This window comes from Capricornis sumatraensis, chromosome 13 (genome assembly GCF_032405125.1).
Source record: "Capricornis sumatraensis isolate serow.1 chromosome 13, serow.2, whole genome shotgun sequence".
Taxonomy (NCBI): domain Eukaryota; kingdom Metazoa; phylum Chordata; class Mammalia; order Artiodactyla; family Bovidae; genus Capricornis; species Capricornis sumatraensis.
Genome location: NC_091081.1, coordinates 82,154,830 through 82,180,392, shown reverse-complemented (window position 1 = coordinate 82,180,392; position 25,563 = coordinate 82,154,830). Strand labels below are relative to the sequence as shown.

At 44.2% G+C, this 25,563-nt stretch overlaps 1 protein-coding gene across 2 annotated transcripts in view; it reads right to left on the bottom strand.

Moving 5' to 3' along the window:
* Window positions 1-25,563, bottom strand: part of SYTL3 (synaptotagmin like 3) — a 78,960-nt gene that overhangs the window by 41,742 nt on the left and 11,655 nt on the right. For both annotated transcript variants that reach the window (XM_068985183.1, XM_068985184.1), the window contains exon 3: window positions 21,323-21,387. In XM_068985183.1, the coding sequence (XP_068841284.1) occupies window positions 21,323-21,387 (65 nt within the window). The remainder of the gene's footprint in view (window positions 1-21,322; window positions 21,388-25,563) is intronic.

Genomic DNA, 25,563 nt, shown 5'->3' with positions numbered 1-25,563 from the left:
GCAGCACAACCACAGAGGCAGAGACTGGAGCGATGCGTCTATAAGCCAGGGACACCGAGGACCGCCGGAGGGGCAGGGAGGGATTCTCCGGAAAGCTGGCAGAGGAAACGGGCACCTCGGAAACTTGGCTTTGGACTTTCAACCTCCAGAGCTGAGAGACGATACATTTCTGCTGTTTCGAGCCACCTAGGTCACTGTACTTTGTTACAGCAGCTGGAGAGAGCCATCTCGGAGGTCCCGTGTGACATAGCACTCACCTCTCCTTGCCACCCGCTACAGGTCTTGGTGAAAGTGAACTTCCTAGAAGCCCCACCGCCACTGGACGGCACCACTTCACACCACGTCGTGCCTCCGTGTTCTGTCTAGTGGTTTACTCTCTAGACCTGACTCACCAGGCTCGTCTCGCCGTGGTTGCCAGGCGCAGTTGCTTTAAAATTCCTCTGATGCCCTGTTAACTGCTGGCATACACATCTGTCTCCCCTGCTCGACGGTGAACCCTTTGAGGACACGGGCCTCGTCAGTGTCGCCAGCACCAGAGGGCTTGCCAAGCAGAAGGGGTTTATAATAAATATGACAACAATAGTAACCAATGCTATTTTAGCAATAAGTGTGACCTCACTTGAGCTGTACCAAATATACATGAAACAAGGTCATTTTTTTTACCACTTGGCTTCCGCATAATTTCGTCCATTCATTCACATTCGTTGTGTATAACACACATGGCTTTTTTCAGAGATAAGAGTCAGGGGACACAGCCTCTGCTCATAAGCAGAAACTTATGGAGCAGCAGGCATCCCCGTGAACCACAGAGCAGAGCAGAGGCTTCTAGATCCAAAACCAGCCTGCAACTGGCACAGGGTGTCTGTGGCAAGTCATTACACATCTGTGTACCACTGGATATACGGTAACTACTTTTATATCCACTTCTCTAAAAAAAAAGGTGACGTCAGAAAGAGAAAAACAAGTCTCATATATTAACACACTTATGTGAAATCTAGAAGAATGGTACAGATGAGCCTATTTGCAAAGCAGAAATAGAGGCATAAGACTAGAGAACAAAAGTATGGACACCAAGTGGGGAAAGGGGGGTGGGATGGATTGGGAAATTGGCCTTGACATATATACACTGCTATGTACAGAACTGATGCCTTCAAACCGTGATGCTGGAGAAGACTCTCGAGAATCCCTGGACAGCAAGGAGATCAAACCAGTTTATCCTAAAGGAAGTCAGCTGGATATTCACTGGAAGGACTGATGCTGAAGCTCCGATACTTTGACCACCTGATTCAAAGAGCTGACTCACTGGGAAAGCTGTGAGTCAGGCCACCTTCTGCTTGAAGACTCTGTTCACTCCACAGCTATCTGAGTTCCGCGACTTTCCATAGTGCAGGACTGCTGTGGGGCCTTACACTGTCGGAGAGGAGGTTAACGATCATGTAAGAAGACTAAGCCGCACCAATCCCATGATTCAAGGCCTGGGGCCCCTCAGCCAGCTATGACCATGTGATGGAGCTGGCTGACTGAGCTGTACTGGGGCATTGCAGAGAGTCTGCCCTCTGTGCTCTTTCCCGGGGACCTCGGCACCCCAGAGAGGCATCAGGGTGGCATCTGCAGCAGGACCTGTGGTCCAGGGTGCTGGCTGGTGGGCAGCTGGTGTGCTTGGCCAGAGTCAAAATGGAGCCTGGTTCAAGGTGGGCATCCATTCTACAGGGTTTCTTATAAGCACCTGCCTTACCCCTATTCTTAAATCTTCTTTATACAGTTGCTCTGCGGTGTTGCGTTAGTTTCTGCTGCACAGCAAGGTGAATCAGCTATATGTACACATGTATCCTTTCTTTTTGGATTTTCTTCCCATTTAGGGCATCACAGAGCATTGAGTAGAGTGCCCTGAGCAAGACGGTAGGTTCTCATCAGCTATCTGTTTTATACATTGTTGTTGCCATTTAGTCACTAAGTTGTGTCTGACTCTGCGACCCCATGGACTGCAGCATGCCAGGCCTCCCTGTCCTTCACCATCTCCTGGAGCTTGCTCAAACTCATGTCCATTGAGTCGATGAGGCCATCCAACCATCTCATCCTCTGTCGTCCCCTTCTCCTCCTGCCTTCAATCTTTCCCAGCATCAAAGCAAAGCACAGGTAGGGGTTACTCACACAAAGCCTCCCTGGGAACTATGCAAATACACTCCATCAGGATGCTTTGTCTGCGCTAGGAGTTGGCTGTAATATATGGATTTTGTTAGAATAACACATTCTGCTGTGCCTAGGTAGCCCCCTTGCACAGTGCCCAACCTGCACAACTGTATGTGACAGTCCGGAGGGCTGCTAGACAAAGGTGACTAAAACCAGAGGCTGGGGCAGGGGGCAGTGTTAGACAATGGTAAGGTGCTTTAGGACTTTCATCTTTCATAGGGAAGAAAAGGTCCCCAGGACAATGCAGTTTTAAACAAATCTTTGGCTCACTTATGCAAAATGGAAAAAAATCTTTCCAAAAATTTGACCTAAAAATCCCTTAGAATGTGAAGAACCATGATATCCTGTCACAAACGGTTTCAGAGTTGGATTCCAGAGCCTTTGTAGGTATTGCTAAAGCTGAAACTCCAGTACTTTGGCCACCTCATGTGAAGAGTTGATTCATTGGAAAAGACTCTGACGCTGGGAGGGATCGGGGGCAGGAGGAGAAGGGGATGACCGAGGATGAGATGGCTGGATGGCATCACCGACTTGATAGACATGAGTCTGTGTGAACTCCGGGAGTTGGTGATGGACAGGGAGGACTGGCGTGCTGCAATTCATGGGGTCGCAAAGAGTCAGACACGACTGAGTGACTGAACTGAACTGAACTGAGCTGAGCTTAGGTGGCACTGGGGCCGAGACACCACTCCAGGATGGAAGGAGACCCAGTACACAGCCATGAATCCGCCACAGGCGCCTTTCAGAAGAACGGAAACTAACAACAGGCTTATAATCCTGTGGGCACAATGTGGGCCACATGTAGTGTCCTTCTGCCACTGGACATTACTCTTCTGCCTAGCTGCAAGAAAGAAAATAATTTTTCCCGTTTAATTAAGCTCCCTGCATCCTATCAGCAGAAGTTCTGAATGGCTTCTATGTTAATAACAATCCTCAAGAGCAGGGTAGTAACTCTTCCACAAAGAGACACCTAAGGTTGAAGATAACTGGCCTGGGCTTGCTGAACCTGAGAATAATCAGGTATAAACTGCTTCTCCACAGCCTCTAATTTTCTCTAAAACCTGAAGTAGGTCTCAAGAGTTCTGTCCTAAAGATCCTAGATATTAATTCTTTATCTGTGATTTCCAAATATTTCCTCCCATTTCATGACTTTCCTTTTTATTCTGTTGGCAGTATCCTTTGATGCACAAAACTTTTTCATTTCCATGAAGTCCAGTTTATCTATTTTTTTGGGGGGGATTGCCTTTGCCTTTGGTGTCATATATAAGAAATCATTGTCCTCTCAAGACTTCAGATTATACTACAAAGCTTCAGTAATCAAAACAGCATGGTATTAGCACAATACAGGCATATGTCTAGAGAAAACTAATGCAAAAAGATACATGCACCCCAGTGTTCATAGCAGCACTATTCACAATAGCCAAGACCTGGGAACAACCCAAGCGTCCATCAGCAGACGAACGGATAAAGAAGGTGTGGGACTGTTACGAAACAATGAAATGAAATAATGCCACTTGCAGCAATGTGGACAGACCTAGAGATTATCATACGAAGCAAAGAAAGTCAAAGAAAAAGACAAGTAACATATGTAATCACTTCTATGTGAAATCTTTTTTCCTCAATTACAAATGAGCTTATTTACAAAACAGATTCACAGACAAAGGAAACAGACTTATGGTTACCAAAGAGGAAGGGGGAGGAGGGAAAAACTAGGAGTTTGGGATTAACAGGTACACACTACTGTATATAAAGCAGATAAACAAGGACCTACTACACAGCACGTGGAACTATATTTAGTATCTTGTGTTAACCTGTAACAGGAAAGAATCTGAAATTTTATATACATATATGAAACTGGACTTCCTGGTGGCTCAGATAGTAAAGAACCTGCCTGTAATGCAGGAGGCCCAGGTTCGATCCCTGGAGGAGGAAACGGCAACCCACTCCAGTATTCTTGCCTGGTAAATCCCACAGACTGAGGAACCTGGCGGGCTACAGTCCATAGGGTCGCAAAAAGTCAGACACAACTGAACAACTAGCAGACACAAACGTGTGTGAAACTGAGTCACTTTGCTGTACACCTGAAACACAACAGTATAAGTGAACCATACTTCAATTACAAAAAGAAATCGTGACTTCCCTAGTGGCCCACTGGTTAAGAATCCCTTGCCAATGCACGGGACATGGGCTCAGTCCCTGACCCGGGAAGACTCCACATGTCTCGGGCAACTAAGTCCACGCGCCACAACTACAGAGCCTGCTCTCTAGAGCCCGCGCTCCGCAGCAAGAGAAGCCACGGCAGCAAGAAGCACAGGCTCCACAAGGAAGAGGAGTCCCGCTGCCCGCAACTAGAAAACGTCTGTGAGCAGCAACGAAGACCCAACACGGCCATAAATACATTTCAAAAAGTTAAAAATCATTGTGAAGCGAAGTGAAAGTTGCTGTCTTGTCCGACTCTTTGCCACCCCACAGACTATACATACAAGTCGATGGAATTCTCCAGGCAAGAATACTAGAGTGGGTAGCCTTTCCCTCCTCCAGGGGATCTTCCCAATCCAGGGATCGAACCCAGGTCTCCAGTATTACAGGCGGATTCTTTACCAGCTGAGCCACCAGGGAAGCCCGAGAATACTGGTGTGGGCAGCCTTTCCCTTCTCCAGTGTTTCTTCCCGACCCAGGAATCGAACTGGGGTCTCCTGCATTGCAGGCAGATTCTTTACTAGCTGAGCGACCGGGGAGGCCATCAAAGCCCAGAATATGTCACTGTCCCCTCTATGTTGCCTTTTAAGTGTTTTACACTTTAGCTCTTACTTTTAGGTCTTTGATCCTGTGAATTAATTTTTGTTTATGGTGTTAGGTAAGGGTCCAACTTCATTCTTTTACATGGACACATCCAGTTTTCCTAGCACCCTTTATTGAAGAGGCTCTCCTTTCCCCATTGAATGAGACTGGCACCCTTAGCTAATATTTTAAAATAACTATAAATGGAGGTAACCTTTGAAAACTGAATTACTATGCTGTACACCTGTAACTTGCATAATATTGTACATCAATTATACTTCAATTTTTAAAAGTCACTTTTTTAAAGTCACTGGGGTCTCTATTCTATTCCGATTGTCCACATAACTGCCCTTATGCCAGTGCCTCACTCTTTGGATTACTGTGGCTTTGTAGAAGTTTTGAAACCAGGAAGTAGAAGTCTTCCAGCTTTCTTCTTCTTTTTCAGGAAACAAACAACCCAATTCAAATACAGGCAAAGGACCTGAAGTCAAGAGGGCCTTAGGAAGCAATTATTGCAAACAAAGCTAGTGGAGGTGATGGAATACCAGCTGAGCTAATTCAGATCCTAAAAGATGATGCTGTCAAAATGCTGCACTCAATATGCCAGCAAATTTGGAAAACTTAGCAGTGGCCACAGGACTAGAAAAGGTCAGTTTTCATTCCAATCCCAAAGAAAGGCAATGCCAAAGAATGTTCAAACTACTGCACAGTTATACTAATCTCACACGATAGTAAAGTAATGCTGAAATTCTCCAAGCCAGGCTTTAACAGTACATGAACCCTGAACTTCCAGATGTACAAGCTGGATTTAGAAAAGACAAAGAGGAACCAGAGATCAAATTGCCAACATTCACTGGATAATAGAAAAAGCAAGGGAATTCCAGAAAAACATCTAATTTTGCTTCATTGACTATGCTAAAGCCTTTGACTCTGTGTATCACTACAAACTGGAAAATTCTGAAAGAGGTGGGAATACCAGACCACTTTACCTGTCTCCTGAAAAACCTGTATGCAGGTCAAGAAGCAACAGTTAGAACTGGACATGGAACAACAGGCTGGTTCAAAATTGGGACAGGAGTACACTGAGGTGTATACTGTCACCTTGGATGTATATTTAACTTATATGCAAAGTACATAATGTGGAATGCCAGGCTGGATGAATCACAAGCTGAAATCAAGACTGCAGGGAGACTCAAAAGAAATGATAATATTTCATTAAAGGTTGCAATAGTAAATGTGAAAAATGTAGTTTGATTTTTATAATCCTGCATGTTAAGAGTTATAAACATGTTTTCCGCAAAAAGGCCTTTATGTCTTTCACTTACATCCTACATTAGTATCAACGATGGTGTTTGATGGGAGGTGGATACTATCTTTTAAAATGTTATTAGTGTTAAGCTCAGCTGGACTTAAAAGTGTGCTTCAGCTTTTACTTGACTGTTCTCAAATTCTTCTTTTAAATCAACAGGTCCTAAAGCTATCTCTAATTCAGCTCTCTAGGATCAAATTTTGAAATTAATGTGAGTTAAGGAGAAACACACAAGAACTGCAAAAAGAGATAGAATTATCAGGGTGATATTCAATAATAATAAGACATGTACATTGAAAAAGAAGATTGCTAAGAGAAATATCAGCAACCTCAGATATACAGATGATCCCACTCTAATGGAAGAAAGTGAAGAGGAACTAAAGAGTCTCTTGATGAGGATGAAAGAGGAGAGTGAAAAAGCTGGCTTGAAACTAAACATTCAAGAAAACTAAGATCATGGCATCTGGCCCCATCACTTCATTGCAAATAGATGGGGAAACAATGGAAGCAGTGACAGATTTGATTTTCTTGGGCTCCAAAATCACTGCAGATGGTGACTGCAAGCCATGAAATTAAAAGATGCTTCCTCCCTGGGAGGAAAGCTATCACAAACCTAGACAGCATATTAAAAAGAGACATCACTTTGCTGACAAAGTGTATGGTCAAAGCGAGGGTTTTTCCAGTAGTCATGTATGGATATAAGAGTTGGACCATCAGAATGGCTGCTACCAAAAAGTCTACAAACAGTAAATGCTGGAGACGGTGCAGGGAAAAAGGAACCCTCTTACACTGTTGGTGGGAGGGCAAACTAGTACAGCCACTATGGAGAACAGTGTGGAGATTCCTTAAAAAACTGGAACAGAACTGCCATACGACCCAGAGATCCCACTGCTGGGCATACACACCGAGGAAACCAGAATTGAAACAGACACGTGTACCCCAGTGTTCATCGCAGCACTGTTTACAATAGCCAGGACATGGAAGCAACCTAGATGTCCATCAGCAGACGAATGGATAAGAAAGCTGTGGTACATACACACAATAGAGTATTACTCACCTATTAAAAAGAATGCATTTGAATCAGTTCTAATGAGGTGGATAAAACTGGAGCCTATTATACAGAGTGAAGTAAGTCAGAAAGAAAAACACCAATACAGTACATTAATGCATATATATGGAATTTAGAAAGATGGTAATGATTGCCCTATATGTGAGACAGCAAAAGAGACACAGATATAAAAACAGACTTTTGGACTCTGTGGGAGAAGGCGGGGGTGGGATGATTTGAAATAAGCGCATTGAAACATGTATGTTACTATATATGAAAGAGGTCACCAGTTCAAGTTCAACGCATTAAACAGGGCACTCAAAGCCAGTGCACTTGGGGCAACCCTGAGGGACGGGATGGGGAGGGAGGTGGGAGGGGGTTCCGGATGGGGGACACACGTACACCCATGGCTGATTCATGTCAGTGTGTGGCAAAAACCACTACAATATTGTAAAGGAATTAGCCTTCGATTAAAATAAATAAATAAATAAAGAGTTGGACCATAAAGAAGGCTGAGCACTGAAGGTTGATGCTTTCAAACTGTGATGCTGGAGAAGACTGTTGAGAGTCCCTTGGACTGCAAGGAGATCCACCCAGTCCATCCTAAAGGAAATCAACCCTGAACACTCATTGGAAAGACTGATGCTGAAGCTGAGGCTCCAGTACTTTGGCGACCTGATGTGAAGAGCCAACTCATTGGAAAAGACCCTGATCTGATGCTGGGAAAGAGTGCAAGCAAACGGTGAAGGAGGCAGCAAAGGACGAGATGGGCGGCTGCTGCTGCTGCTGCTGCTGCTGCTGCTGCTGCTAAGTCGCCTCAGTCGTGTCCAACTCTGTGCGACCCCATAGACGGCAGCCCACCCGGCTCTCCTGTCCCTGGGGTTCTCCAGGCAAGAACACTGGAGTGGGTTGCCATTTCCTTCTCCAATGCATGAAAGTGAAAAGTGAAAGTGAAGTTGCTCAGTCGTGTCCGACTCTTAGTGACCCCATGGACTGCAGCCCACCAGGCTCCTCCACCCATGGGATTTTCCAGGCAAGAGTACTGGAGTGGGGTGCCATTGCCTTCTCCGAGCAATGGACACGAATTTGAGCAAACTCTGGGAGATAGTGGAGGACAGAGGAGACTGGCATGTTGCAGCCCATGGGGTCAGAGTCAGACACAACTTAGCGACTGAACAACAAAAAGACTTGAATATACATTTCTCCAAAGAAGACACAGAAATGGCTCAAGAAGCAGATGAGATATTCAACATCACTAATCATTAGAGAAATGCACGTCAAAGCCACAATGATACAGCCACTAAGGAGAAGAGGATGGCGGTTCCTCGGTTTATCTCTTTAAAAAGTAGAGCTACAGTGATCCAGCAATCCCAGCTCTGAGTTTACCTCCAAAAGAGATGAAATTGCCATCTCAAAGAGACACTGGCACTTCCGTGTTCATTGCAGCATTATTCACGACAGTCAAGACACGGAGATGACCTACGTGGCCACTGAGAGGCGAATGAAATAGAGATAATGAGGTATATATACAATGAAATATTACTCAGCCATAAAAAGGAAATCCTGTTATTTGCAACAACATGGAAAGACCTGATGGCACTATGCTAAGTGAAACAAGTCAGAGAAAGACAAATATCACATGATGTCAGTTGAATGTGGAGTCGAAAACCACTGAACTCATAGAAAGGAAGCAGGGTGGTGGCTGCCAGGAGCCGCGGGCGGGGGTGGGTGGGAAATGGGGGTGGCTTGCCAGAGCGCACCAAGTTTCAGCTATAAGACGAGTAAGTTCTGGGGATCTAATGTCTACTGGCTATGATGACTACAGTTAACTGTATTGTACACTTGAAGGTTGCTCTGAGTAGAGCATTAAAGTCACCATACCATCAACAACAAATGGTACTTATGTGAAGCGAAGGATGTGTTAACAAACCTTACTGTGGTGAGCATTTCATTTATATGTATATAAATAGATACATATACATATTAAATATTTATATAAATAGGCATCAAATCATCAAAAAAGAATCCATGTATAGAACTGAATACATGTCAGGCTTGTAGATACCCAATAAATGCTGACTGAAAGACAAAATCAGCGAGATACCGCATCACACCATTATGACTCTTACCAAAGGAAAAAACAACAACAAACAAGTGTTGGCATAGATGTGGAGAAATCGGAACTCCTGTGCGTTCCCAGTGGGCACATAAAATGGAGTAGCCGCTATGGAAAAACAATATGCTGTTGCTGCTGCTGCTGCTAAGTCGCTTCAGTCGTGTCCAACTCTGTGCAACCCCCTAGACGGCAGCTCACCAGGCTCCCCCGTCCCTGGGATTCTCCAGGCAAGAACACTGGAGTGGGTTGCCATTGCCTTCTCCAAAAAACAATATGGCAATTCCTCAAAAAATTAAATGCAGAATTACCACTTGATCTAGCAACTCCAATTCTGGATACAAATACAACAGAAGTGAGAGCAGGGACTTGAATGGATATTTGTAAATCAATGTTCACAGAACCATTATTCACAACAGCCCAAAGGTAGAAGCAACCCAAGCGTCCACATACAGATGGATGGATACACAAAATGTGGGCTATATATAGAGTGGAATATCATTCAGTCTCACAGAGGAATGAAATTCTGATATATGCTACAACATGGACAAACACGGAAGACATGCTAAGTAAAATAAGAGCAAATATATTATGATTCCACTTATATGAGATGCTTAGAGTAATCAAAATAATAGAAACAGAAAGTAGAAAGGCTGATGGTCAGAGGCTGCAAGTGGGGAGAAAAAGGGATAGAGAAGATGCTTAATGGGTAGAGAGCTGCAGTTCTGCAAGAGGAAAATGTTCTAGAGATAGATGCTGGTAATGGTTAAAGAACAATGAAAATTTACTTAATGCTACGGATCTGTATGTAAAGAAATCTGTATACAGGTCAAGAAGCAACAGTTAGAACCGGGCATGGAACAACAAGCTGGTTTCAAATTGGGAAAGGAATATGTCAAGGCTGTATATTGTCACCCTGCTTATTTAACTTCCATGTAGAGTACATCATGTGAAATGCCAGGCTGGATGAAGCTCAAGCTGGAATCAAGAGTGCCATGAGAAATAACAATAACCTTAGATATGCAGATGACACCACCCTTATGGCAGAAAGTGAAGAAGAACTAAAGAGCTTCTTGATGAAAGTGAAAGTCAAAAAGCTGGCTTAAAACTCATCCTTCAAAAAACTAAGATCATGCATCTGGTCCCATCACTTCATGGCAAATAGATGGGGAAACAATGGAAACAGTGACAGACTTTATTTTCTTGGGCTCCAAAATCATTGCAGATGGTGACTGAACCCAGGAAATAAAAAAAGATTGCTCCTTGAAAGAAAAGCTATGATCAAACTAGACAGCATTTTAAAAAGCAGAGACATTACTTTCCTGACAAAGGTCCATCTAGTCAAAGCTATGGTTTTTCCAGTACTCATGAACAGATGTGAGAGTTGGACCATAAGGAAAGCTGAGCGCTAAAGAATTGATGCTTTTGAACTGTGGTGTGGGCAGGACTCTTCAGAGTCCCTTAAAGTGCAAGGAGATCCAACCAGCCCATCCTAAAGGAAATCAGTCCTGAACATTCATTGAAAGGACTGATGCTGAAGCTCCAATACTTTGGCCACCTGATGCAAAGAACTGACTCATTGGAATAGATCCTGAAGCTGGGAAAGATTGAAGGCAGGAGGAGAAGGGGACGACAGAGGACGAGATAGTTGGATGGCATCACTGACTTGACGGACATGAGTTTGAGCAAGCTCTGGGAGCTGGTGATAGACAGGGCATGCTGCAGTCCATGGGGTCACAAAGAGTCAGGTACGACTGAGCGACTGAACTGATGGAATTGAACACCTTAGCTAAAATAGTAAATTTTATATTATGCATATTTTACAACAATGAAAAAATGAATGAGGAATTTGCAATTTAAAATGATTTATTGTTTAAGTATATATGTGTCTGGCCTCTTAAAAAATGTATTCATATAAATAGTTCAATGTCCAATTGTCAGGATACTCCCTAGAAATTACCCTAATCAGTAGTCTGGTCTAAACATGCAAACATATGAGTTCTTTTTTAAAAAATTAACTTTTATTGGAGTATAGCTACTTAACAATGTGTGTTTCTACAGTAGAGCAAAGTTAATCAGCTATAAGTGTGTGTGTGTGTGTGTGTGTGTGTATCCCCTCTTTTTTAAATTTCCTTCCCATTCAGTTCACCACAGAGCACTGAGTAGAGTTCTCTGAGCTACAGTAGATTGTCAGTTATCTACTTTATACACAGTAATGTATGTACGTCAATCCCCAAATCCCCATTCATCCCACCCCATCACCTTTTTCTCCCTTGGCGCCCACGTGCCTGTCCCCTACATTTGCTGTTTCTACTCTGGCCCTACGAATAGGTTCATCTGTAGCACTTATCCAAATTCCACATATATGCATTAATATATGATATTTGTTTTCTTCTGTCTGACTTCACTGTGTATGGCAGTCTCTAGATCCATCCACATCTCTACAAATGACACATTTTTGTTTCTTTTTATGGCTGAGTAATATTCCATTGTGTATATATGTACCACGTATGAATTCTTAATTCAGAAATCATTCGGTTCAAATATTTCACCTTGGTTTCCCATTGTGTTCATTTAAATAGGAAAAATGATGATGGATGGCAAGTTGGTCTTGACAATTAGGACCAAAGATGTGGGCTACACAGACGGTCTCACTGTGAGGAGGTGGCGGACAGAGCGTGGAGGGTGTGGGAAAGATGAACACACAGCAACAGTCCTGGGAGGACCACTGGGGCCCAGAAAGCAGCAAGAAAACTCCAGTCCTCTGTGAATATTTGAGACACATATATATATATATCTGGAGTGAATTGATGGTTTCAAAGAAACTTGCCCAGTCTAAACAATTCAATTTTTGAGTTGCCGGTATGGACAAAGCCAAAGGCACCATGAAATCAAAAAGGACTAAATTCAAGAACATACCCCCGAAAGATTATCACCTAGAAACACGGGGTGGAAACAAAATGTCTGAAGGTCAAGCTCTTACTTCACTGCATTAATCATAATCTGACTTGATAGCTTCTGTTCTAACTGGTTTAAAGGGGCCAGTCCAAAAATCTGTCAGGGCTGTGACAAGCAATCCAATCAGGGAAATTTACTTCTGAAAATCGTCTCAGCACACTCTTTCGTGGGTATCAATTTTGTGTTCTTCTCCGAAAGAGAGTAGGGAGGAGAAAATATTCGTTGTAAGATGCCACATTTTCTTTAAGACAAAGGCATATGCAAAATTGTATACCTGAAAATAAACAGAATTTCATAAAGACACACTCAAGAAAGTAAGCACTAGCTACTGCATTTGTAACTTACAGAAAACTTGACGGAATCGTCCTTGTAGAATCCTCTTAAACTGTGGGGCAAGGGCTTTACTGAACCAGCCAACACAGAGGCGACAAAGGCAGGCCTTGTGATAGTCTCTGCGTGTTTACCGGCACCCACTTCTTTTAATTCACTGGCCTGAGTGTTTCAGGCCCTCACAGCAAGTCGGATGCTGTCAGGATGGCCCTCAGATCAGATAGACCACATCCAAGAATAAAACTCTGAAAAGTCACACAAGAGCTAAATCACATTCTCCACTGAGAAGGGGAGTGAAAAACTATTTCCCTTCACAATCGTGAGGGAATCCTGGGTAGTCGTATAGTGGATCCCCGAGACCATTAACAGAGGCTCTGCTATTGGAGCAGCCTTCCTACATGATTTCCCCAATTATCAACAATAGAGTCAAAAGCACAATATATTGTTTATATATCACATTTGACCATCTTTAAACTTGAAAAGTATTAGTCTTAAAAAGTATTAGTGTCGTGAGCGTTCTGATTTTAAGCTCAAATAACAAGTCATGGCTGTAAAAAATTAAAAACACGTGCACACTGCTATATTTAAAATGGATCACCTTCAAGGACTGACTTACTATATATCACATGGAACTCTGCTCAGTGTTAACCGGCAGCCTGAATAGGAGGGGGTTTGGGGGAGAATGGACACATTTATACGTATGGCTGAGTCCCTTCCCTGTTCACCTGAAACTATCACAACAATACCCCAATATAAAATAAAGTTTAAAAAAAAAAGAAAAGAAAAAAGTAAAACATGTGCACATACAATAGCGAGCCGGAAGAGGGCGCTGTCTTTATACGCTTGGCAGATGTCAAAAAGTACAGACGAGTTTCAGTTTGTTTTGCAGTTACTAACGGTCTAGAAAAGCTCCATCACCATTGTTCATTACATGCGCTACTTCGCCACTGCCTCTCAAACTTTGAAGTGCATGAGAAGAATTACTTGGGGACTTGTTAAATATAGTCCATCCCCTTGTCCACAGGTTCCACATCTGTGTTCAATCAACCTTAGGTGGAAATTTTTCAAAAAAACCCAAAAATTCCAGAAAGTTCCAAAAAGCAAAACTTTTGAATTTGCAGCACACTGGTGACTATTTACATAGTATTTACATAGCACTAGGTGTTTAAATCATCTTTAGATTCCTTATAAGTATATGGGAATACCTGTATAGGTTATATGCAAATACTATACCACTGCACATTAGGGATTTGAGTATCCTCAGTTCTTGGTACCCAAGGGATACTGGACCAAAACCCTCTCAGTTATCTAGAGATGTCTGTATATACTCTTGGGCCTCTCTTGACCCCACCGAATCAGGAACTTTGAATTTAATATGAAATAGCGCTTAGCTGACCCTGGAGCAGGGGCCTTGGATACCACATTAAAGGCCTCTGCACAGAGGCTGCCCGATGCCTGAGCTAACAATACCAGAACCACAGGCAGCTGCCTAAAGACTGTCCTTGAACGTCTGTGCGTTTTGATCACTCTGATACACCACAGACGAACCGTGACTGTGGCATTTAAGGAATTGTTTTAAGACAACACAAAATTACAAAATCTTAGAGAAAAAAAGCCAGTCTATAAACAGGAAAAAAAATTTAAGGAAAACAAGGTATTTGAAATACTTTTCATATTCTCTCCCTGCAAAATGGAGAATGGCGGCTGATATTTTTTGTTTTTAAATCTTTTTAATGGTTCGAAAGTTAGCATAAACTACCACACTTAATACTTATTACTCTTTATTGGGTTATTACTTACACCTTGTCTGATCTCAAGGAAATCTGGGAAACGTTTATCTTAAGTGGTATGTATCCAATAATACCATTAAGAGAGGTGAGTAAAAAGCATCTGAGAAGGAAATGGGGTGACAGAGGGAATAATGATTCCTGGAATTACTCCAACTGACATTAAAGGTAGCTGCGAGCTTCTGAATGCCAACAAGGAAAAGAACCCTAAGTTTTCACTCTTAGCCGCCTACTCAGTGCCACCACTGGTAACGGATACTACTGCGTGCAGCAGCACCTTTCACCTCCAAACAGCTCGGTCCTTGCTTCATTTGCTCACCGCTCCGGCCCTCAAAGAATTCAAAGCCTGGCTGTGACATCCACATGGTCAACCCCTCGGGGCTCCAGCTGGGGTCCAAGGTGAGCAGCACCCAGAGCTGTGTGACTCAAAGGCCCTGGGTTACAAGCCCACGGGAAGGAGACTGACAGTGGGGCAGATTGTACAGACAAAACTGATGTTTGGGAGAATTACATTAGAGCTGGCTTCCTGATGCATTAACAGTTGAATGCAAATAAGCCATAAAGTTAGACGAAAGTAAATATGGATGGTTATATAACCAATGGCAGGGGGAGGAAGGGCTCTCGAAGCATAAAAGAAATCACACAGGAAAAGGCAGATCTGACGATCGACAAGGGGAAGAAAAAGTCTGTATGTCAGAAAACATAAAGATACGTATGCAACCATCATGACCGTAAAGGGCCAATACCCTTACCGTGAAGAACACCTACAAAAGGTCAGAAAGGCAGAAAACATTCAACCCCATTAGTCATTACAAGAATGCAAAGGAAACAGCAAGCGACTACTTTGGACTACCAATGTGGTTTTACAAGCAACAAAGCTTTTTGTTTTTAAGGACAATTCGTCCTACGAGACAGGTACACCCTTTCTGAAGGCAATGTTCCCAACTTTTCATCTTTTCCTTCTGCTTCTAGAAATACTCAGAGACATGCCAAAGATTTATCTACAAGCATGTTCACGGCACTTTTATTATTTTTTATATTATTTAAAATAGTTTAATAATATTACAAACTCCCAAAATTGTAACAGCAAAACTAGAAATTCCCTAACTTTATAACAGTAGCAATTTGGTTAAATAAATACCACCACATTCCAAGAGGGACAAACATATCAGCTCTACTCACATGAAACTGCCTCTACTCAATTTCTTAATTTTTAACCCAAGAGCATCAATTCCTTATGGTTTAGTCTAAACGCTCTTTTAAACGTGTATATATAGTTACACAGTTATACGTACACACTCAAGCATGCATACATATATTCAAAGAACAGAAATGCTATGCACTAAAGGTAAACAGTTGTCAGGGTGAGGTATTTTTGACATGGCTATGTTTTTCTTCATCGTTTAATTTTTTAAATGAATGCATATCAAGTTTACATTCAGAACAAAATCACAAATGTAACTTGGAATCGTGTTCAAGAGATAGGATGATTTAACGGGGGCCAGAGGGTGATGAGGGGGCCGTTCTTGGGCCTGAACATGCCGGGGTCACGTGAATGCACGCGCGTTTCCCAGAGTGGAATCTGGCAAAACACATCAGGCATCTCAAGGGTTCACACTTCTGACCAGTCATTCTCCTTCTAAGAATCTAATGAACACAGATGCCAAGATACCTGTATAGGATATTCACTGCAGAGTTATCTATAATATGACAATTTGACTACAGTGATACACTCGCAGACAAGAGGGAACAAGTTAATAAATGGTAGTACATTCATCTGATGTATTTTACGCAGTCATCAGTGTATGTTGGAAGAAGTCTTATAAGAGCATAAGGACATGTTTATGCTAAGTTGAGTTTTAAAAGGCAAAAGCCTATATATACAGTCTGACCATTAACACATTAAAAAAAGTGCTTGGTCTGTATGTGCGCCCACATGCACAGGGTCACCTAGAAAGGGGGCCACGAGGATGTGTGCGTGCGTGTAATGAACAGTAGTGTTGACCCGTAGTGGAATTATTCTTGCCTTCGGTATACTGTTCTGCGTTTTCCAAATATTCTGCCATGAACAGGTGTTACTTCTATAACCAGAAAAAACATTTTTCAAAGAGAAAAGATATCTCCTTCTTCACAGAGTGGAGGATGGGGGAAGCAGGTGGAGGCATGGGGACAAGCGAGGGTCTGCGGCCTTGGAAGTGAGAACGAAAGGCAGGAGGAAGATTCCAGAGGCTGGGGTGGGAGAAATGTCAGAATTGTGGTAACCAGCCTCCTGAAGGGCCCCGTGAGTCTTGCCTCCTGAGTCACACCCTTACATAGTCCCTTCTGCCCTGAAAACAGCTGACCTATGGACACAGCAGAAGTGACAGGGCATGACTTCTAACTCTCGACCATAAAAGATATTGATGGAGACAAAATAGGAAATAGAGTAGATGTGATGAGGGGCTTTGAGAGGGGAGAGCGCGGGATGATAAATTCTGGAGAAGGATGGTAGTGATGGTAGCTAAACATGGCTAAAATGGTTAATTTAATATTTCATCACAACATTTTTTTAATATGAAAAGGCAATGCAGGGGTCTGCTTTGGTCTGTTTTGCGTCCCTTGCCCCATGGGAAGCCAGCTGCCATGTGGTGGGGACCCTCAGGAGCCTACTGGAGGGGTCCACGGGTGGAGGAACCCCATCCCTCACCACCAGCAGCAGTAACTGGCCAGGTAAGCATGTGAGCTGCCAGAAAGCTGATCCTCCAGCCCCAGGCAAGCCTTCAGCTGAAGACAGAAATCATACGAAGTGATAATATTGTTTTAACCCACTAAGTCTGGGAGCAATTTTTTATCCGGTAATAGAAAATTAATGCCAGAAAGAGGCACCGGTTTGAGCCGTCTCATCCCCTTTCGAGGTTTAAGCCACCCTCTTGTTTTCCTAGCTTCCACTTAGGATTTTGAAGGTTGGAGAGAGCTGAGTTCACACTGTTACAACAAACACACTAGGTAATAGGCAGAACCACTGTTTCTCAAACACATCGGGAGCTTAGGTTCCCTAGTAGGGCCCAGCAGGGAGAGGGAGGTCTTCCCTGGTAGTTCAGCGGGTAAAGAATCCGCCAGGTAAAGATTCCTGGGTCGGGAAGATCCCCTGGAGAAGGGATAGGCTACCCACTCCAGTATTCTTGGGTTCCCTGGGGGCTCAGACAGCAAAATTCCGCCTGCCATGCAGGAGACATGGGTTTGATCCCTGGGTTGGGAAGGTCCCCTGGAGGAGGGCTTGGCACCCACTCCAGTGTTCTTGCCTGGAGAATCCCATGGACAGAGGAGCCTGGCGAGCTCCAGTCCGTGGGGTCACAGAGAGTCGGACACGACTGAATGACTAAGCACAGCACCCAGAGAGGGAGCGAGGAGGAGGGGCCTCACCCTGGTCTCCATCAGATCCACGCGGCAGGCGGCCTGGCCGGGTCCGCCCCCCGCAGCCACATCTCTGTGGCTCCCTCACTGGTCTCTCTTTGCTTTTCCAGGCCCTCCAATAACACCTCTCTGAGTCCCTCAACTCCGTCTCTTCAAATCAGTGTGTGGCCTGTTTTCCTACCTGGCCCTCATCTGATGGCGAGCCCCAACTCAGTTCAGTCTCTTCTGGGGGCACGGACAGGTGAGCTGCAGTCCCTGCCTGTCCAGATAACCCTGCAGCAGCCCCCTTGCCAACCTGTCTCGTCCCGCCCACCTGTGGTCAGGCACACAGTCTTCCTTACGACCCACCCCCACAATGTGGCACTTCTCTTCCTCTCTCCACGCCTTCTGAGCCCAACTCCACTAAAATCGGGCCCCAGGAAGAGGAGGCATCTCAGCACTTGAGGACGCATTGCAGAGAAGGAAACATTCGCTTTCTCTTTTGCGTCCTGCTTTGGGGAAAACGACACAAAGTAAAAAGGACGATTCATGCTTAGGCTGACTTGCATTATTCTTTTTTTTTTTCTTACTGATGGTTTTGTTCTGGTGGAAAAGTCGCTGGACAAGGAAGAGAAACCCAGGAAGTTCGTATCACTTCTTTCCTCTTCCCTTTTTTAGCTCTTAGGTTATCCCGGTGGATTGACCTACTTCTCCTCACTTAGAAGAGGAAGAATGCTGAAAAGATGAGGCAGCGACATGTGCGTGCACACACACACACATGCACACACACGTGCACACACATGTGCACACACACACATTCACACACATGGTCTGGCCTGCAAATCAACTTCCCTACCTGAAATAATGATACCGGAACTGCCAATAACATACGAAAAAGAATTCCAGGATGTCTTCACTGAATTGGTTTTGAGAAATAACAGAAACTTCACTCCCTAAAGACCTATTATTTATGAACTAGGACTAGGAGTGAAAAAAAATGAGAACCTATATACCACCTGAAGAAGACCCTACACCTTCCAACCAAAAAATATTTTCAAGGAACAAAGCAATAAACAAGAAGACTCCAGGCGGCCATGCTTGCTTAGACGGTGTACCGTGCAGACACAGGCTGACGGCCCTCAAGGAGCAAGCATTGCCTGGAGGATGAAAAAGATCTTGGATATCGCAAGAGTTTGTGGTCTGCTCCAAAAGGTTTCCATACACAGAGACAAACCTTCCATGCATATATAGCTATGCAACATATCTGGGCTATTAAACTTTCATGAATGGGTAATATTTGGGAAACAAAGTGTTGATAAGGCTGTTTGTAGGCTGGAAAGAGGACACTAATGAAAAAAGGATGGAGAAACACAGGTCTAGACAAAAATCATACGCATGTGCTACTTTTTTTTTTCGGCTTGAACAGTCCCATCAGTGTTACACATTCCTCCAGATTTCTAAGAAATTCGGCAGAAATGTCACTTTTTTTTTCCAATAAGCAGAGTCAGGAATGTAACCCAGGGGAGAATTTGCCGCCAACTAAACCTCAGTTCAAGGTGCTTTTATTAAAATAAAAGCGGAGCATCAACACTCTAGACGAATGACTGCCTTTATCTGTCAACATGCACGCACTTTCGCCAAGGCTAAACAGCTTACTTCTCCACCTCAGATTGTGACTGTCTCCCCCTGAACACACGCAGTGTTTGCAGCCACCCCATCCCCTCTAGGTCAGCCCAGGCTCCGTGTGTGCACTCCCCACGGTCACACGTCTCAGAGGAGGGTGGCACCCATGTCACTGAGACAGGAGGCAGACGGGCCCCAGGCTGAACAGCCAGAGTTCGTCTCGTGTGGACAGACGCTCCCAAGAGGACGAGCGAGAGAAGAGCTAAGTCCTGCTGCCCAGGTAGGAGATAAAAGACCACATGTTCCTCACTCTCGGAGTCCAGGAGACCTTCCTGACTACACACGTGCAGAAAGGCTCCTTGGCGGCCAAACAGGGAGGGGGTGTCACCTCGTGGTAAGTGAGGTCAACTACCCAGAGGCCTCTTCGCTAGACTCCATCTTGGCTAAGAGATGTGTGCACACACTGGAGGACCCTGAGATAAACCAGAAACTGACTCAGAACCAGGCAAGCAGGACGACTGGCCACAGGAAACCTGGAAGACACGCCCCATACGTTGCTGTTGTTCAGTCGCTCAGTCGTGTCTGATTCTGTGTGACCCCATGGACTGCAGCACGTCGGGCTTCCTTGCCTCTCAATACTTCCCAGAGCTTGCTCAAACCCACGTCCATGGAGTCAGTGATGCCATCCAACCAGCTCATCCTGTGTCGCCCCCTTCTCCTCCTGCCTTCAATCTTTCAAGTGATTCAAACTGTCACACGGGCACAACTCAGAGTCCGTGTGTGTGTATCCACACGCACCCTTTTTCCTCCTTTCAGATACTTTGTTCCGCTGCTTTCTGTCTCTCTGTGGAAATACATCTCTACACAGCTGGCGGGCCAGAGCCTGGTCACTGGCCCCTGGGGGTCTGGCGGCTGGGATTCAGGGCTCTTGCTGCTGCAGCCTAACTTCCGTCTCTAGCCGGGAACTGAAAACCAGCTCCAAGCCTCCACAGGCCAGGGCCACCCGAGATCATCGCCTCCACACCCAGGTCGGGGGCACAGCTCTGTGCTCTATCCTGACCACGTGTGAGTGCACCTCTGCCTGATAAGTTATCCTCTCATCTGCCCAGCCCGCATCCTCTCACGTGACACTTCTGTAACCAAAGCATGTCATGTTCTCTCCACGGCCTTGATGCCCAGCTACTAAAGACACCCTTATACCAACTTGGCTAGTGCTTTTAAAGACATTTGGGGTGCAGAGACCATACACACACTCGACGCAGATAATCACATGTGCTCACGTCAGAGTCACCAGAATCTATTAAATTCTAACACAGTTCTCTCACCATGGTCTTCAGTGATTCACCCCATCGTTTTGATCAATTATCATAAACAAGGTTTGGGGCTGTAAGGAGCTAATAGGATTTTAAAATCAGAGTGTCTGCTGATGGAGAGGAAGAAGGGCATCAGTGATGATACAGTACAGGGCACTTTTAACGGTTATGGGAGAGATGCCCAAACCGGTGTTTGGGAGGAAGGAGACATCACTCCCAGGGCAGAGGTCAGGGGAACTTCACAGAGAACAGGCAGGCTCTAGCGGGGTTAGAGCTGGGGAAAGTGGGGGTACAGAGGGAAGCCCCACAAGCAAAGGTGGTGGACCACAGGAACTGAGGGCCGAAGACAGGACACTCAGACAAAGGAGCAGGAGGACCGTCCAGACAGAAGCCCATGTACCATACCTCTCTAAGTTTTTCATATTCAAAAGCCTTACCACTAAATATTTTTAAACTAGGAATACACTTCACTTCAGCAAACATTTTAAGAGCATTTACCTTCATTTGGAAATTTCTTGGCTCGTTCCTCGAAAAACCAGTCTCCAGTTTTTATTTTCACATTTCTGAAAAACAAGCAGAAAGGAAGCCTCAGAAAGCGATGTGGGTGGTGCTGTACTTGGCTCATACCGAGCAGGGAGATAATATCAAAATATTACTCTAGCAAAAGAGCTCAGAGTTCAAATTTCTGGCCCAGATCCCTAACTATACAGATTTCCCACAGAGATTAAGTGAGTTGACTGGAAAGCAGCAAAGCTACAAGAGGAATATTCTATTGCTATTCTGAAAAGGAATATTACATATCAAACTGAATCACTTTACTACACACCTGAAACAAATACATTAAAAATCAACTATACTTCAATAAAAATAAAAATAAGTAAAAAATATACAAAGATAAGATCGAAATGAGCTGCAAAGCTGGAGTTTCTACTTGGGTATATTTTACCCTGTAAGTCCATGTAATACATACATATTAACATACGTGTTTAACACATACACAATAAATATACAGGGAGAAACAAAATCGCCATCAAAATGACCAGTTTATCACGTTTATGGTGGGGAACAATGGCATGAAGGATAATCAGAGAAATCCAGTGTTGTCTATTCAGCTAAGCGAGATTATCCTTGAGTTACGGAGAGGTTAGTTTGACTTAACCACAACATTTACCAAGAGCCAGCAGAGTGGATTCACCTGAGAAGGTTCCTGGGAAGACCTGAAGTCTGGGACATGGATCAAACGGCTTCACTGGAGATTCGGGGACCACTTGAGAGATGGTGGAAGTGACCTCTCGCTGGGCGGCCAGTCTGATGGCAGCTCCCTGGGCATGTCTATGTCCCTATATCCCCTCCTGTCCTACTCATAGGCAGAGCAGTGCAGGGACTTTGTTTGGCCACTGCTCGAAACTGAAGTCCCAAAGCATGTTAGCTCCCAGAGGATGTTAGCTCTTAATAGCTTCCAAGTTTTCAAACTTCTGAAAAAACCACCCTCATCTTCATAGAGCCTCAGAAAGGCAGAATTGTCAATAGCCTTTCAGGATATAAGAAGTTAAACACACAAACAATATAAATGATTGACACCATTAAAATCATCAGCTATAAAAAGAAGTACCAATTCCTAGATTATGCAAGTTTAAGGAAAATTAAAACTTCAACTTATGTCAAATTCTCTTCTATAAAGTATACTTTCTTAAATACATTTTCCATTAGGTTCTTTCAGGCTATAGATGAACTCAAATGGATTGTTTTAAATTAATGCTTATAAATGCAGTCAATTCACAAATGTATGCCAATCTACATTTTTTAAGTAGCCTGTCTTCTCTGTGGAACTTTAGTAGTTGTCAGAAGACATCAACCAACTTCCTCCCCTTCTTGTTGCTGGTGCTGCTGCTAAGTCGCTTCAGTCGTGGCCAACTCTGTGCAACCCCATAGACGGCAGCCCACCAGGCTCCCCCATCCCTGGGATTCTCCAGGCAAGAACACTGGAGTGGGTTGCCATTTCCTTCTCCAATGCATGAAAGTGAAAAGTGAAAGTGAAGTCGCTCGGTCGTGTCCGACTCTTAGAGACCCCATGGACTGCAGCCTTCCAGGCTCCTCCGTCCATGGGATTTTCCAGGCAAGAGTACTGGAGTGGGGTGCCATTGCCTTCTCCCGCCTTCTTGTTAGCAGCTATTATATTCTCTGATTAAGACGCAAATGATTACTCCCAATGCTTAGTGTCCAGAAAAGGGAAAACCCACACAGAGCATGTGTGAATTCCAGCAACAGAATTTTGATTGTCAGTCACTATCGTTCAGAGCCGAAAACATATGGAATATGCAGCTGCGACACATTGTGAGAGAAAAGGGGAAACATTTTCACCCATAAATCAGGAACTCAGATATCAAACCTACTGACACAAAACACGTAAAGAAGAACATAGCAACGCCACAGAAGTTTCCCCTCTGGTACTTAAGACAAGCAGAGGGTCACAACACAGGGAAAGTTTCACGGGATAAGCGGGGTGGTGAATTCAATTGCTCTATTTCTGAGGATGCTTCCTCCACCCTTATAAGCAGGACAAAGTCTAAGCATTAGGACGAGGACAGCAGGAGAGAAAAATAAAATGTGGAAACAAAGAGACCTCCCTCTGAATAATAAACTTCACTTCCTGACTTGTTGTGAGAGTTGGACTATAAAGAAAGCCGAGTGCTGAAGAATTGATGCTTTTGAACTGCAGTGTTGGAGAAGACTCTTGAGAGTCCCTTGGACTGCAAGGAGATCCAACCAGTCCATCCTAAAGGAGATCAGTCCTGGGTGTTCATTGAAAGAACTGATGCTGAAGCTGAAACCCCAATAGTTTGGCCACCTGATGTGAAGAGCTGACTCATCTGAAAAGACCCTGATGCTGGGAAAGATTGAAGGCAGGAGGAGAAGGGGATGACAGAGGATGAGATGGTTGGATGGCATCATCAACTCGACGGACATGAGTTTGAGTAAACTCCAGGAGTTGGTGATGGACAGGGAGGCCTGGCGTGCTGCAGTCCATGGGGTCACAAAGAGTCAGACATGACTGAGCAACTGAACTGAACCTGATTTGTTTTCCTGGGGGTCATGACCCTTCCAACTCATCTAACTCTCTCAAATTCTCCAGGCTGTTATCTGTGACCAAAAACATTTATATATGAGACAGGTGCTACAGGTGGGGCAAGGGCTCAGACCAGACGAGAGATCAGAGCTAAGATTTGTGCAGCAACTCGGTCCATGACTCCGTAGGCAGCTGAGCCAGCCAGATACAAGCTGTCACTGAGGAGTAAACACACCTGTGGGTACACAATCATGAAAAAAGGAAGAGCAGCTGAGGGGACAGAGGAGCAAAAGGTGAAAATGCCTGAGTAAACATTTTTATTTTATTACATTTACAACATTTTATTAAAAAGTCTTCCTCTAGCCCTGGTTTCAGAACCTATACAAGAAGCAGATAAAGTAAGATATTAGTATCTTCTGATGCTAGGCATCCGATGCAACCAACTAATCCTCTTACAGAATCCCAATGGATTACTTGTGAAATTCAAGCACGAGCTTCCTTGGCAGGGATAGATTTGGACACAAGCCCACAGATCTCTTGGGCTTATCTGTGACTAAAGAATGGAAGGATAGAAGTACCACAGTCCTAAACCATACAGCGACAAGCACTTCTTGCGTTTGAGGCTATTTCCTTTGAGAACTAGACTGCAGCCCGATCTCCACAAACGCTTTCTGCAGAATCAGCTGTTTTGTAAACAATTATTCCCTAGTAGCTTTCCTAATGGCTCCCTGTCCACACAAATCCCAGGCTTTATGAGGAGGAACATTTATGGGTGTTACTGTCTAAGGCAGAGGTGAGCAGATCTTGCTTGCTATGTCTCTGTCTTCATTAGGGCCAACTCAGGGTAGCCTGACTCACAGGAACCAAAGGAATTTCTCCCCCAGTGACTCGATCAGAATTTGGCTATGAAAACTTCTTGGAACATTTTCAGAGCCCAGCAAGAGACTGACAGTTTTAAATTTCTCTGGTAGAATCACAACTTGCCTCTTTAAAACTCTTTCAGTCAATTGATAAATACATCTCAGAAAGCAAAATCCAGGGGTGGTGGAGGAACAAAAAAGTCTGGAGTCAGAGACCTGAGTTCTGCATCTGACTTTCCATTCACTCTGCCCGGGGACCACTGTAATTATAAACACCAAGCACGTGGTACCGCTCTTAATAAACTGCTGGAGGTTCCAGCATCCATTTCATAGCCTTGAACTCCGCTAATGCTGTCATTTCATTAGCAAAAGAGAAAACTGTTGAAAAGCACTTTGCAAATTCTAGCATGCAAATGTTCAATAGTGTGATGAACGGAGGACCCTAATGGAAAGACAGTTTGACCTTATCATTATTAGCAAGCAGTGAGCCAAACAGGCCTGCTAGACCGCATCTTTACTTTGCATTCAAATTACTCGCACCTGCAGGTCGGTAAGCTGTCACATCCATGCTTTATATTCCAAGAGAAGTCAGCATGGTGTTCCCAGAAATTGCTAAATGTATTTCCACCGTTCAGCGAACAAGAGGTAGAAAACTCGTCTGCATGCCAGGATTCTTCCAATGCCTTAAGACACACCCCTCCCAGGCAGACCTGCTCTCTAACCAGCACCCTGATGGCAAGGAAGCTTCAAGAAAGTCTTGGTGGTTTATCAGACAGACGAACTACAAAAACTCTAAACGAAGAAGCCAAATA